The 16447-nt window shown below is 37.6% G+C and overlaps 1 protein-coding gene across 35 annotated transcripts in view; it reads left to right on the plus strand.

The window, feature by feature from the left end:
* CAMK2D (calcium/calmodulin dependent protein kinase II delta) overlaps nt 1-16447 on the plus strand; it is a 162441-nt gene that overhangs the window by 55821 nt on the left and 90173 nt on the right. For 34 of the 35 annotated variants that reach the window (XM_069810081.1, XM_069810156.1, XM_069811105.1 and 31 more), the window contains one exon: nt 8982-9041. In XM_069810081.1, the coding sequence (XP_069666182.1) occupies nt 8982-9041 (60 nt within the window). Of the gene's footprint in view, nt 1-8601; nt 8621-8981; nt 9042-16447 lie in introns of those variants that run through there. The other variant, XM_069812312.1, reaches the window with a different exon arrangement.

A 16447-nucleotide genomic window follows, 5' to 3' on the forward strand; every position in this document is an offset into this window, starting at 1 on the left:
ATACTTTGATATCACTTAATTTGTTAGTTTATTTGTCTGCCTAAAACAAACTATTCAGACAGTCTGATTTTCTGATGCAGATGTCATTAAGTTGTAATGTGGGGTTTTGGTCTATTAGTGTATTGTCACATGAATTAGGATTAGTTCAAGTCTTTACATTCATACAGTCTGTCAGCGCCCCAAATTTTACACATCCGTATTCTGTTTGTTTCAGGTTTCACAGAGTTTCATTTGTTACTGTTAAGGCTGAATTTTTCATGGTTCAGTGCATTAGAGCTTTTTTTCTTTTTCTTGGCAGTGTGTCATATTAAAGTTATTTGTAGCTGGCTGCAAGGTTTTTTTCCATTAATAAAAATGTATTATTCTCATTGCTACCTTCTTTCTGATTGTATGAGTGTTTCACAGGCAGTGATCTTTTTCCAATCTTGATAACTAGCTGCTGTTGTGATAGATGCCATTGTTCACAAATGGAGACTGGCTTTCATAAAATAATCTAGAATTTATAGACTATTCCTTCTGCATTTGCTTTGCTGCTTTTTGAGTTGCTGCTTTGTATTTTTCATTTAATTTTCTTACAGTTTCTTATGTAGATAGTGTAGGAGACCTTTTTGTAATCAAGTATAGGTAATTAAATGAGAGCAAAGGAAGCAAGTATATAAATGTACTTGCGTGTTGCCTTTTTATATGTTTGCATTAAAGCTTGGCTTCCTCTTACTGATAATCATTTTTCCGTTTTCGTATTGACAGGTGAACACAGTTTCAGCTGATGAATTATATACTGTCAAAAATTAGAGGAATTAACTTTTTGTTTTTAGTAAGTGACCTACTGTTGAATTTATTTTTTCTAGAGCTTTTCCTCTGATACTGTTGTAGCATAAACAATTTATGCTAGATGGTATCACAGACTTTCTCAGCATTAGTGAGATTTTGCTGCCTGCTAGGTAATTTCTCTGGTAGTACTCTTCATGGCAGGACACTTCTTTCCTAATCAACTCTTGGTGCAGCGGCACACCTTCTTTATGCTTCAGATGTTTGGGAGCTGAGTGCTTGAAGTATTTCGGTTTGACCTGCCCTTTGACATTCACCTTCAGATCACCAGTAATTGAAACCTGGCTGAAAACAGCGTAACACAAATAGATATTTATGTACAGCGCTTGCAGTTGGATGTACTTGTAAATAAGCAGAGTGGAGGAAGGAAGGAACACAGTATTTCCTGAAACATGTAGAAGAAGCATGCAGACTTTAAAGGCGAATTGTCTTCTTGGGTACTCCACAAGGTTAAATTTACATTTGGTTCCCCCCCCAAAAACTTACTGTGGACTTACTCGGAAGGTTTCTGACACTCCTCTGACAATGCCAAGGATTACTTTATTTCTTTGGAAGTGGAGCTGTCATCTTCTGGACCTTGATGTCCACTTAAATCCCTGATTCAAGGAGTATTTAATGCTCTTTCTGCTGCCTCATGGCACAATGTGCATGGTGTGGGGTATCTCCATTCACTTAGCATTTTCTTTTATAACAGGTGTAACAACTACTCTGACACAAGCAATTGAATGAAGTAAATGCAGGGAGCTCATTATTATAATTTATGTGACACCAGACACCACCTAATTGGCACAAGACAATATACTAGTTAAGTTTGGGGTGAAAGTCTGGGAATACTACAATGCAATCAATAATAATAATGATGATGACATAACCTTCGTATATTGCAGTGCATCCATCTGCAATACGCTGCATCAGCAGCGTATCTGAGTAAGATGTTTTTATTGTGATTTACAGAAATACCAGGCATGCTTTTTTTAATCAGTACAGTTACTGTTCTTAAGTCGTGCAGTAACAATTTAGCCTATCTTCATACCTGAAAATGTTCAGCTCTAGTATTTGTTATTTGAGCACACTATTATGTCTAAATGAGAGCTGAATATTAACCCAATCTCAGCATGGTGTGCTACTTATCCTTTTACTAGAATGTGATCGTTTCCTGAATTATCCTCTTGTTTTGAGGCACAGTCTGAAGCAGTCTCCACAGGCACAGCTACCTCTGACTGAATACTGAGGGCATATGACACACGGGGCACGTCCTTGCTTTGACACTTAAGCTGTGAAAGTATGAGTAATGATTGTATTCATTGGGTGCTTTTAATTGACAGGCCTTACACTGTGAAGGTTTGTCTCTGAGAAATTGTATTAATTTATTAATTTGTGAGGGAAATGTATTTTTTTCAGAGAAATGTACCATCTGAAGCAGCAGAGTTAGCAATGTGAAGTTCAGTATGCAAGAAGAATTTATGTAGTTGAATAAATGAAGTATATTCAATTACAGTGGCTGTTGTTTCAAAATATTTCAGTACGTGAACATGTGCAGATACCCTTTATTTTTTTATGCAGTTGATGCTAACATCTCAGTGACATCAGTGGGTGCCAAGGGCTACCAGAATCTTGCAGGTTTAGACTCGCTAAGTTGTTTCCAGGTAAATCAAAGAGCTCCATCTAGTTTATACTCTGTCATTGAGAGTTTATTTCACCTAGTAAATTGTGAAGTCATGTTTACTCGTTTGTCTTTTTTCATCTTGTTTAATTTACTGACTGTCCACGGAAGCAGGAGGAACATTTGTGTCACATTTGTCATGCATTGTATGGGTTAGTACTCCAGATTGCCTTACCCAGGTGGTATGTGCCTGCTCTGTGGGTTTAGAGTGTTCTCAGGTGTGGTGTGATAACAGTTAAATGATCAATGAAAATGTTTAGTGTATGTGAGAAATTAATCATATACGGTGTCAGTTCAGAAGCTATGCTACAGCAATTAATAGCAAAGAACTTTCTAGTGTTTAGATTCAAAGTCAGAGATGAAGTGCTTTATTATATCTGTGTTATTCCTGTAAAGTCAACATAGGATGTATTTAGCACTTCATAGAAGACTCTCAGACACCTTCTAGGTTTCTAGCTATGCTGGCTAATCCTGTAAATATAGATTGAGGTAAGTACAGAATAGCCTTTTAAAGTAGTGCTGGTAGTACACCAGAGATAGACATCTTATGCCAAATGTCCCTTGATTTTTATCACACACACACACACACACACACACACCCCCCAAGACACGGATCATATTTCCATCTTTCTTCTAAAACAAGCTTAGTTTAGTTTGCATTTCAGGTCGTCTCCCTGTGTGCTGTGTATGATATGGCAGTTGGTCAATCCATGATTAAGTTACGGCCAAAGCTGACAGGCATTAAGATGCTGTAACTGCATGTGTCTGTGCTTGTGTTTCAAACTTGCTGCAACTGAATTTAATAATCTTAACATAAAGCCTCAGTGGAAGAGTTAATGTTTATAAAAGAACTTTAGGCTTATCTTGCAGATTTTTTTAAAGTTTTTTTTTATATTTTGAAATTCTGAAATTTAAATTTTTTTTTTTTTTAAATTGACAATAAAGTAAACACAGAAGAGGGCTAAGCTGACAAATTTTCTCATGCAAGTGGCATAGGCTTTGAGGTGTCCTGGAGAATTATGATGGTTCAGTTGTCAAGTGGTGACTAGCTCAAGAGCTATACCTCTGGGCAGAAGACTGCATACTTCTTAAAGGAGTATAAAAATAATCTGAACTGTTAACATAAGTAGAATTGATTCAGTTGTTCTTATTGTTAAAGTTGACTGAAAATATTCGGAAGTACAAATTATAGAAAAAGTGATGAAGTTTCCTTTCCTGTTTTTTTTTCCCTCCAGATTTAAAAAGTGTTTTACAAACTTGGAAGTGCTAACTATTTTAAAGATGGAGTTTGCTTTTTATACTTTATTTTAAATCTGCTGTTATAGTTGTTTTAAACATACATATGAACTACCTGGACACTTTGCAGTGAGGATTGAGCTTTTTAATTTTCTTCTAACATATGATGCTAAATTATTGACTCTAAGAGTTGTCATCCATAGCAACTTTTTCTAAACTTGTTCATTTCTTAGTATTTTCAGAACTAACCTTACCATGCAATTATTGTGACATGTGATAATTTTAAGGGTTAAATCACCATATTTCAATTATAGCATATTTTTTACATTCTGAACAGTTGTGTTTTCCAGAGTTAATATTTTGGGAAATTTGTGATGCTTATTGTGATTGTGTCATAGTAATTATTGTAATTTAATGTTCACATACTTTATTTTAAAAAGTACAGTTATTGCAGAGAGAGCAAGCTGAGTTATGCTGTACATTTCTGTGGGCTTCAGAAAGTCTTGGAAACTTTTCTTTTAGCAAAGAATACTGTATTAAAAACTTATAATTCGTGTGATTTGAATGAAAACTGCTAGCTTGTTATGTATTTCATTTGTGTATTTTTTAAATATGGAAAAAAAATGAGAATAGCATCCCTAACAGAGGGGAAAATGTACAGAAGAGCTCCTTTCTAATTAATTGATATTTAAACACGCTTAAACTGCATGTTATTTGCCTTCAAAAGATCTTACTCTGGCTTAATTATTTCAGACGTATTGTAGGATAGTGCTTATTTTTCTAACAATTTTTTTTTTTGGGTCTACATACTAAGTTAGATTTGCAATGTAGAAACCAAACACTTCAATTTCTCTGAGCAAGTATATTTGCTATATGTTTCTGTATTTATTTTTTTAATTATTCTGCCTGTAGAGGCTGACATTTTGCATTGTGACTTTTTTCCCCCTTTATTATAGAGAGAATTGCTAGACCAGCAGAACTCTGTGTGGTTGCCTTAATCTCTACAACTGAATTAGTGCCTACTTTATCATTATTTGATTTTGGAAATCTCTTTTACTTTCAGAGAGTGTAAAAGTAAATAATGTGCCTTTATATTTAGTTTTACATCATATATTTCTCTATCAATGTCCTTGTATTTCCTTTTTTGTTATTATAGCATTTAAGTATTACTAACAGCTGTGTCCAGGATATTTTGGTGTTTCCTTAACATTCATACCAATACAATTTCGGCTGTCTTTTTCTTGCAGTCAGTGGTTCTCTGATTTACATTCCCTCTCAATTAATGAAAAGGCCCTATACAAATGCTGCTTATGTTTTCTGCAAAAAATGATGTCTCTGAGCAATTCGATTATGGTACTGCTTGTTTTTGCCTTTTTTTTTTTTTTTTTTTTTTTGGTGTGTTTCTTTACATGTCAGGTCTGTGTTGGTCAGTCACCAGCCAGTTTGTGTGTGAAACCTGGTACTCTGTTCCTCTTGGAACAGGGCTTTGGCATGCCTCTCCTAGTATCCCTTCTGCTGGCGTTGCAGGGTAGTGCTCGTGTCACAAATACAGATTTGCTTGGTTTTAATGCATGAAATTTGGTGGATAATGACAGCGTGTCCCTCCCTCCCCTATGTCTTGAAGTTGTCCTAATTTAAAATTTGTTGCAGTAGTTGAACAAAATTTTACAGGAATTCTTGCATTCAAATTCGTTGCTATTTGTTAATGACCTCTCTGTTGACATTATTAGTTGTGCTTACTGAAGTCTTTACTGCTTATGCCTAAAACAGTTGGATGGATGAAGTGAATTACCAAAAAAATAGTGCTCATTGAGGACAATTACTTGATATTAAGTTGTCAAGATCTGTCACAAGAGCCGGAGACTTAGTGTATCTCTACTACTACGATTTGATATGATTTAACGGTTTGCTTTCCAAATCTATGTATAATAGGTCAGTCTGTCTTGCTTCACCCAGATTGGTGTGATGTTAGCATTAAGAAGCTGGTTCTGAATGTTTCAGACCCAGAGTTGTATGCCAAGTGTCTCTGTGCTCTAACGGTACGTGCTACACCTGAGACATCTTCCATAGGAGAAGGTTAGGATTTTCCTGCCCGGCTTGCCCCATTATCCCCATGCACTTTTATACATGGTGGTCAAGAGTCATCTTCCTGAGCGTGTTAAATAAGCTTTTACATTTTCTGACTTCCATGCACACCATGCTCTTCAGGCTTTATGGCACTTTTTAGAGGTCAGCTTGGTTACTGTTATTTAACTTCAGAGTTCCAGGCTTATGCTTTGCTAGAGTGTGACGCCTGCGGTCTATATGTATAAACCTTTGGTATCCTGCCCAAGTTTTTAAGAACATTTTAATCAAGTGCAGCAGGAGGGTAGTAGGATTTGAATTTTTTTGTTTGGTAACAGTTTACTTAAAAAAACCACCCAAAAAACAAACACCTCCCCAACCCACCCCCCAAAACAACCAACCACCCCTCCCAAACCCCAGCTTCCACAGTTCATCAATAAATTAATCTTTGATATATTCCTTTAGCCATCATTGCTTTTATAAGCACTGAAGTATCCCAAAGGATTGGAATTGTTACTCTTTGTCATTTTATTCATATTATTGTCACACTTAGGAGGTTGTGTGCGCAATCAGGAGCCGTTTGTTCAGTGCATTGTGCAAACAGGCTGCCGAAGCTGACTGGCTGGTAATGAACACAGTCAGTGGCAGGAGAAACAGCACTCAAGATCCCAGTTCAATCCTTAATGGTAATGGCTACTGGAACAAGCAGGATATAGAAGTAATTTTGTGACTTGAGCTGCCAACCTGGTGGGAAGATGCTTAGGTTGTGGTCATCGCTCCCTCCACAGTTCGTGTTTTACGCAGGGGCTGTTGATGCTTTCCACGTGAAGCAATCCTCACAGCAGGGAGGCCATGTCTTCCTGGACCAACGTGAACACCCGGGATCACCGCCGCCTGCCCTTACACACCCACTGCTCCCATCTGCACCTACTGCTCTCACCTCACTCATTCAGAGGGTCTCTCTGTCCTGTTTAAGGAGCCACGTGTAGAGCACCTCCACAGTGGGCAGGCTGAAGCCAGAGCTATCTTCAGGAAAGTAAAGTTGCGGTTTCATTAGACAGAATTTCTTGGCAGCAGCAGAGGCAGCTGGCCATCCTCGCTGTCGCACTGTGCCACCCCGTCTCCCTTATGCTGGCACAGCCATCTGTGTAGAATTTAGTTTTCCCACTTTGAGGGTGACTGTGGTGATCTCTGTTTAGTTTAAATCTCTAAAAGGAGTAGCACCCAATACTTGATTGGAAAGAGTAGAGCTGGAAGTGCATTTTCCACAGAGCCTGGTCACTGCCTGTTGATTAAATGTGACTGCACATCTTCCTGTTGCACTTTGGCTGATTTAGGAAGGAGAAGCTTCTGCATTGTGGTCAGCTTGAACAGGGAACTTTAGGACTCCTCACAGAAGAGAAAGGTGAAAGGAGGAGTGCTGAGGCAATCTGTGGAGTCGAGCACCGAAGAGGAAGGGTTTTACAGTGTGTTTTTTCTTCAACCCTATTCTGACTCTTGTCCAGTAGACTCTGATGTCAAACTGGTATCAGAGGGACTATGATTTAGTGACGTGGAAAGATAACCTAATTACACTGATGGTATTATGAGAGAGAACAGATACCATAATAGAGCTGTAAGATTTACATTACAAAACCAGGTAACGTCTTCATTCTTGCTGTAGTATTTTGATGCCTAATACTCTTCTGTAGATTAAACTTTTTGTATTCTGTAAATGCTGGTTATTCAACTCAAAACATACTGTGCGGACTACTGTTTTTATGGGGTGGCAGGACAGTTAAGAATTTCCCCTTTCAGTTGTTAGGAGTGTTCTCAAACATAATGTGGTTAATTAGGATTGCAGAGATAGCACAACCCTAATTACTTGTGTGATGTTTGACGTTTGAGTCCCTAAGAGGGATTGGTTATCCTTGGATATCAAATTGGAGCTAGTTAAAATAATAGCAAAAGAGCCTCATCTCCAAGAACATTTTACAGTTTATTTCTCTTCTAATCTTGAAAAATTATCTTTAGCTAATATTATAAAATTGAATCTGTGCTGCTTCTCTGCCTCTTGACAAAAGCTTAGTGTTCTTAGCAGCCATAGAAATTATGCTGCAGAAAATGAGGATAAATGCACTAGAAGACTGTTGGAATTACAGGATTACAGTAGGCAGTAGCTGGCTGTTTTTATTATCTCCAAATTATGTATTTTATTGACTGAATTACCTCTGTGTATGTGTGTCTGTGGGATACTGCCTGACACTGGACATTTTAGCATACCTGAAGATCTTCAGGTATTTCCAGTATAAATAGTTTATGCACCCCCCAACACTCTCATATGTATTCTATAAAACAAGTACTATATTACTTAATGTTAACCAAAATGCAGCAGAAGTAGTACTATAAATGGTAGTGTTTGGAGCAAGTATTATAAAAGTGTGCTATGTAAAAAAACCAGCTTAAGTAAAATGGAGTTTGACGCAGGTAGTAGTGTTTTATCTCCAGATGTGCCATTAGGGCTCAGTGGTGTAGAAGTTCAGACCTACAGCCCGCTGCTCTACCCGAAGGTTAAAAAAAAATCAAATGGTCAGGAGAGGAGGAGCCAACAGATGGTACACCTGGACCCTCATGTTCAGGGTATCCTCAGGTTAATGAATAATCAGTCTGAGAAGGAGATTAGCCTGGCTGGGAAAATAATAACTGCTGGTCATTAGTTATCAGAAGTTCCTGTAGCATCATATTGCGGCGGGAGTGCATGGTGGCAGGAGTGCTGGCACTCTGTCAGGGTGGCTGTCACGTGTCAAACTGTGTACCCGGTGCACCAGGTATCATTAAAGCAGTCAACAGGTAGGATTTAAGGCAATGCTAGAGGTTCTGGTTGTCCATATTTTGATTAATGTTGTAACGTGGTTTATTGCCTGATAATTACAGGTCATGGCATGAATATTTCCTGTTCTCCCCAATAAATCAGCAGCTTGATTTTTCTAATGGAGCTGCCTGTGGTAGTCCATCAAAGAAGTGGTTGGATGCAGTAGCCTAATTCAATATTATAAACAGTTTGAATCTAAAATCTTAATGGATCTAAATAAAGGAGGTATTTTTTAAAGATCACATCAGATGATGTATTATTTTGCTTCTGTAAAGCAAATACACTGAACTGTGTTAATTTTCATACTAAAAGCAACTGTTCTACTTTCCTTTGTTGCAGATCACCAGAAACTGGAAAGAGAAGCTAGAATCTGTCGCCTCTTGAAGCATCCCAATATTGGTAGGAATATTTAAGTGCTTTATACAGTAGATATCAGTTTAGAAAACTGAGGGGAAAATAACAAATAACAAATACAAATACCAGCTCAGAGAAGTCAAGTGGAAATATCTCCCTGCAAGACTAGTTCTATATAATGTGGTGCTCCTTTCTAATTCTACTCTGGGGTGTAATATCCCAATAGATCACCTAAAGCAACATGTACTGTTCTCATCTTCTTTGAGCTATTGCTCTGCCATCAATGAGCTATCTATGCCAGGTGTTTGGGGTTTTTTTGAGCAGTGTGTAGGAGGAGTTATTTCCAGTACTGCTCATGACTTTTTGAGACCTGCAGGATTTCATCTAACAGCATATGTTGCAAAATGACACAGACCAATGTCGATAGAGTTAGTGTTCTTTTTACTGAGGTGCTTATTTTATCCTGGTTTATTTTGTGTTTGAGAGTCCGTTCTTTCTGTAGAAAAGATAGGTAGATGCAGAAAGATCTACTCCTTTTATTTCTACTCAAGCATTCATGGAAAGCAAAAAAAAAAAAGTTACTTGGGTGGGGTGTGGGTGGGTGTGTCCGTTTCCTTGCTTTAGAAACAGTAGAAACAGATAAGTACCTTGATCTTTAAGGAGTTGTATCTGGGTTTTTCAGACACTGAATTATATGCCAAGGGTCGGTCTCATAAGAGTATTTGCTGTACCCAAGACTTCTGCGGAAGGGTGGGATTTTCCTGTCCGTCTTGTTCCTCTACCCCCATGTAGTTCATTTTTCTCCTTTTCATTTTTAAGTGACAAATATTGGTCTTTGTGACATTTTTAGACTAATATAATTGTTTGATGCCTGGGAAAGAACCAGCTCCTTCCTTTTAATAATAATCATAAATTGAAAACAAATGTACCACAGTTCAAAATGAAATGTCAAATCTCTGAAAAAGCTCTCTTATGCAGTCTCAAAAGCTTAGAGGTTTCACATGCAAATTTGGTTAAGGAGTGGTGTTATGTGTGTTATTTTATCCGAGCCAAAACTTTTGCATTGTAAAGTGATGCAAGACGCACTTGTTGCAGGGAGGAGGTGCAGCTCTTCTGCAGTTACGGAGAGCAGTGGTTACACATATGGTGCTGGTCTGACTCTAGAGTCATTTACCTGTGCCTTGCTGCAACTAGAGTATATTTGTGAGTTTGAACAAGCTAGGGAAGATGAATAAAAAACAATAATAAACTGATGAAGAGCCAAAGTGCACAGAAGAACTCAGTTGAAACAAATGCCTAGATTGATTTCATGCGATTGCATGTCTTCAGTTTGTTGAGTAGCTTGGACCAATATTAGGATGTAGTCCAGATCCTCTGTGGCAGGCCAGCTATTCCATATACAATGTTTATATTTGTGAACATATGACTTGAAATGCGAACAGGAGATGACAGCTTTGGTGACAGGCAGGTAGGGTTCTGTAAGTCAGCACAAGTTCCATGCATCATTACCTGCACCAAGGTGCACAACTCAGTCAAAGGATTATAGACAAATTCTTCTACTCCTGTTTCAGAAAAGATGCCATGTTCTAGGTCTGTCTAAGAGAAGATGTTCATGACTCGGAATTAACATGCCAGGGTTTGGCAGCAGGTGTTATATTCTGTCATCGTCATTCCGTTTCTACTGTCAGCTGTTCTGCCAGCCCTGCCTGTGTATCTGCCTGAAAAAAACCTCCTCCAATTAGTGTGGTTACAATAGTTCCTTGTTTGCATAACTGCTTGAGTGAAGGCCACTTTGTATCTGGTTTCTCTCTTGGAGGAAGATCATAAATGTGGTCTGAAATTGAGAAGCCGTTTCTGTAAACTTAGAAAGGTAACTCTTTTTGAAAGTAATAATTTCAAGCCTCTGAAGTCTGTCACGTAAGCTACTGGGCTGAAGAGGTTCATGTCTGCATGCTGAGCTGGCTGTCCAGTCCCTGCCTCCGCCAGATGCCTACCCTCTCCTTCGCCCCAGGGCTGCCCACTGGAGGCTGCTGGGCTGCAGCCCAGCCCTGGCAGTGGTTTGCTCTCACCCCTTCTCCGGCAGTCATGCCCTCAGCCAGCTAAATGTCAACCCTAAAAATCATTCTAGGTGCATGCTGCTGGTATCCAACCGAACCTCTTATTCTTGGGTCACTAACACATCTCCTTTTTAAAAAAGTCATCTTTAGTGGGTAATAATACTACATCACACTAGAAAGCACTAATAGCGAAAAAGGAAGTATACCAGAGTAAGGTAACTCAGCTGTAACAGCAGAGATTATTATAGCGTGTTTTATATGTCTCAGAATGATAAAGGTTAATCCTTGTAAATAGGTTTTACTTGCACTATGTGTATGACAAAGAGTATGCATGTTTAAAAATATTAGGAAGTCCATGAATATAAAATTCATGCTTTTCTCTTCATCTATATTTTCTCCTGAATTTACTGCCACGGAATAATTTCTAATGGCCCAGAAAATAAAAGATTTTTTGAAAAGGAACTTGTCATGTTAACAATAAGCATGTATAATTTAAGAAAATTAAGAAAAAATTTAAAAAATTTTCAAATGTGATCTTTATAGGAAAGCAGAGATGTAGTTTAATTGATTGGGCAGTGTCTAAAGATGATACCAGTGGCTTGCTTTATTTTCCTCCAATGTAGCATTTTTCACCTGTCTTTTTGATTTGCAGATTTGTTGCAGGATGGCAGATTTCTGAAGTTAGAATTCAGTAATCCTTTCAGTTTTCTTTCAGGTTTATTATTCCTTATTCTTCCTAGTTAGATTGATTAAATAACCCTTCTAGAAGTGACTTAGTGTAAAGGTGTCAGTTTCAGGTTAACTATATTTCTAAAATAATACATATGTAATAGTACTCAGTTCTAGAGTGTCGTATGGTCTCTTCGGTTAATTATCTTTCAAGTCTTAAGACTGTAGCAGATACTTTAGGGTGAAAAAACCTTTTTAGTCACCTTTTTCATACTTCCCCTCCAGAGTAAAGCAACACAGCTGTGGTGAATCACATTTTTAGATTTCAGCCTGTGAGTAAACACATTGTAGTTTTCACATGAGCAAGATCTTTCTTCTTTAGAGAAACAGAGTTTTAAAAAAATTCTAAACCACTGGAAATATTTTCCCATTATCTTTCCAGAGAAAATAGAGAATTATCGAAAACTTTTACAGATTGCTGGTTTTGTATTTCCAAGGTAGGTGACCAATTAGTACCTAACTAGAAAAATATTTAGTATTTAGTTATTTCAGCAGGATAAGAAAGAATTCAGGAATAAACTTCTTAACAATCAACATACCTATTTTTAGCTTCCCAACAATACTATTTTTATATCCATTTCATATCTTGATTTGATGGTGGTTTTATTAAATGGGGGCCATTATGCAGTTAGGAAATCTTAGGATGACATTTAAAAAAGGCTTTCAATTTTAGTATATATTCATCTGCACTAAACTTCAGAAGTTCCTCTGGTATTGGGAGAGGAGTCTTAAAATTGGACATGAGTGTTCTAATTTTGTTTTAAATGTAGAATTTGAACAAAAGATTTGGAAAAGCACAGCATATGGGGAAAAAATTGAAAGCTAAATCAGAATGCTTTCTTTCAAAAGGATAAAACTCTGAAATTTGGAAATTATGGTGACACACATGAAAATGCTTTCATTTCAGTTCTTGATTTGAATCTCCCCAGGTAGTCACTGTAAAATGTTAAACAAACAAAAAAAAAAAAACTGAGAGGAAACAAACATTTTCTGTTGCCTTTTTGGAAGTATTTATGACATCGGAATATTATTTCAGGAATCAACATACCTACCAAACGTTCACAGATAAAGTATTTTAAGTGTGTACTGAGGGAGCTTAATTCTTATTAGGCATTTCTACTGAAAGAATGATTTTGTACTAGGGTAAGATACCAAGTTCTGAATTCATGTATGAAAATTTAAATCGCTGATGATTATTCTCACTAGACATGTGTCAGGAAGGGAAGCTAACTAAGTCAAAATCCAGCTATCTGGCACTTCCAAATCCTTACAAATTGAAGAAATCCCTGATAATTTATTTTGATATACAGATGTTGTGTTGCTTGATAGGGATGCATGTATTTATGCATAGTTAAGCCTATAGGAGCATACAGTCATTTGAAAAATGCTTTTTAGATGCAGCAATTTTTTTTTTTTTTTTTTTTTTAAGAAACAGATCTTGCCAATTGCATTTGATACCCTTTTAATGAAGTCATGAATGTAGGTACTAGTGTAAACTGCCTTCTGTAAGGCATTTGTTCTACCGCTGTGTTATGTGCTAATTTTTTTATTATGGAAAATCAGCATATTCCTTATTAGGGATATTAAGAAAACAGATAACCACAATAAAAATGTAAGATGGTAGTTCTCATATGATGGGATTATCTGTGGCGGAGTTCTAAAGAAGTCTCATTCAATATTTTTATCAACAGATTTAAAAAAAAGAAATTGAAGTGGTATCAGTTTGATATGGTGGGAATAAGGAGCCTTACAGCCAATAGATGTGAGCCTAAATATCTAAGAACAAAAAATGTATGTCAGTGTTAAGAGGAGTGCCTGCATCTTGGAAAAGAATGACTTTGAAAAACCTGTGATGACAGGAAATAACTACTTGAACACAAATCTCATTGGCATGCTGTAACACCCAGGGGCAATACCATTCTCCGATGCATGGAAGTAACAAACAGAAAGAAGAAAATAGTATTTATTTTGTATCTGCCCACAGAAGTCAATTCTAGAGTACTGTGCTGAGCTTTGACATCCACATGTCAATAAGTATGATCTAGGTAAAGGGGGTGATTTGAGGAGGTCTACCAAGATAACCAGAAAATGTTATTTGTCAAACAAAAGGCAAAAAGAAACATGACTATGGTGATGAAATTTAACACAGGCGTTAAGTTTTTTGGCAGTAAAATTAGGAGAATAACTTAGTGGTATGCTGTTTTCTGACTTGAAGTGTGGATTGGTTTTTGTAAGCTTTATGCTAAGAACCGTCTATTACTGAAGACGTATATAGTCCTGGTATTCAGAACTATCACAGGCCAGTATTTTTGGAAAGCTGAGTATTGTTGAAGAAAGACTGAAAGGTAATGATTCTGTTTCTGTAGCGCTTAGGAAGCTGGACAGTCCTTACTGGTTATGTTTATATCCAACACAGAAGTGTCACAGAAGTCTTCCCTGAAGACTTTTTTTCACTTCACATACAAGTATAGCTCCAGGATATCTCTGAAAGCTGTCCAGACACTGCTTTGCATATAACTAATTCAGTTAGTTTTTCATCATCTCTTTATTTTATTCATTTTTAAATTTGAAGAAATCCATGATTTCTTCTTCTCTATCCAACTATGTAGTCATGATGCCTAATGAATGGTGTAGGAAAAAAGCCTAAAGGGAAAGTGGATTAGAAAGAGTATTTCCTGTTCTCCTTTTTCAAATCTCCATTTCCCACTTAAGTAATGTATATATGAAGGTTTGTTTAAAAAATACAGGATTTCCTCATCCTTTTCACCTACAACTTATTCCTTAGCAATACTCATTGCTTATGTTGTGACTTCTGCCTCTTCTCACCTCAGTTCTTTGTATCAAAGTAATCGCAGTAGAAAGTGAGCCCCACTGAATTTTGTGTGAGAATTCAAATGATGCAAAATCCATTAGCTGAACTTTGAGGCCTTGAGAAAAAACTTCGTGGGTGCTCGGAGTCCTTTCTTCCTGATCAGTCTTTGGCAATACTGGTATTTTGTCTTTTTCCAGCATTTCTTGAGTAAACTGGCCTGCTGCTTCTGTTACATTGTGGTAGGAAATTTCTAGGCAAACATAGCTCAGGTTCCTTTAGTATCAGAGCTCCAGCAGTTTGTGCTGGGCTGCAGTATTTTGTACGTTAGTCTGATTTTCAGCATTGCTGTATTTCTCAGGTTCTTACCATGATGAGATGACTGTAACAACATCAGTGCTGTATAGGTTTTCTTTTTTAGTTATTACAGCTTGCTAACATAATAGAGTTTAAAATGAAAGATGTAAATGTAGGTTAAGCCTTACTGTTTGGAGATCCTAGTGCTTTTTCTTTGTAAGATTACACATCAAGTTATGTTAAAAGCTTACTTCCTTTACTGAACAAATACCCACGAAGGATTTGTCATCTTGTGTAACTATTAATTTTACAGCTGTTACATGTACTAATGCTTCCAATTTTTAATTAGAAAATTGGAAAGAAAATTTACCAAGAAATCCACTTTCATTGTCCCATTTTCTAGCCTTTATCTTCTTTTGGTAAACTTTGATTTCTTGGTCCTCTTTTAACTTTTAGCACTGTGACTTCTAGTTTAGCAATCCACATATTTTTGCTGGTATAACACTGTTGCACCATCTTATTATTACTTTTGATGTTGATTTAGATCCCTCTTCGGTAATTTTTGTTTATAAGGTCCCAAAAGATGATAAAAAACTGCATTAGCCTGATGATGCAAGTCCTGACCCAATCTGGAAAACCACTGATTCAAACCTGGTAAAAATGTGGCGTTTTTCCCAGGTTGAGTTTGCTCTGGAAGGCTTTGTGCTGGGTTTGGGTAGTATTTTTCTAAATCAGTGTTACACTGTCTCTCTCTGTAGCTACTGGAATGGCTTTTGCTGTCTTTACATTCCCACTTGTCAAAAGCTACACACAGCAGAATGGTATGTGCAGTGCAGTAGGATCATGTAAATAACCAGAATCTCCTTGTTTTCACATGGCAGCGCTAACATGTCTGGCTTCATTACAGCACATCGTTCCCTGCCTGCTGTTGCCTCCTTCCCTTTGCTTTATAGACACTGTACAAGATATGGCAAGCAGACAGGATCCATTAGCCAACTACATCAGGCTCAAGTCTGACTCTGATGAATCTTCACCCTTCCCGAAAGGCCACAGCAGATTTTACTGACATGTGGCAGCCCTTCAGGTGATAAATGAAGTCCTTTTGGCAACAGGACAGGTTGTCCCTGAATGGCTTTGTAAGTCAGGATATTTAGAGGTAAGTAGGACTGCCAAGCAGAAACGGTGCCATGTCAGCTCTAATAGGCCTGAGCCAGCTGTGTGCAGATCCGCTTGCGTAGCCTAGGTTGGAGTGGAGCTGTGGCATTGCCGACTAGCATGAGTTGCCGTGCTTTGGAGGGTAGAAAAGCCTGTCTTCTACGGAGAACTATAGCTGTACCAGCATATGGGAATGTGGAGCAGAATCTTTCCAAGGAAGGGTAGCTTTGCATCAGGTCAAGAGGCAGGCTAGATGCAGGACAGTCTGGGACACCAGCAAAAAAGCCAAATCACTAAACTGATTTCATGAATGTGTTGGTGTCTATTTGCAGTCTGCTCTGGTTTCCATACTTTGAGCTGGGAGCTTCTCATGAATTGCTGAGGAAATGGATAGCACCCACACT

Source organism: Haliaeetus albicilla, chromosome 1 (assembly GCF_947461875.1).
Source record: "Haliaeetus albicilla chromosome 1, bHalAlb1.1, whole genome shotgun sequence".
Taxonomy (NCBI): domain Eukaryota; kingdom Metazoa; phylum Chordata; class Aves; order Accipitriformes; family Accipitridae; genus Haliaeetus; species Haliaeetus albicilla.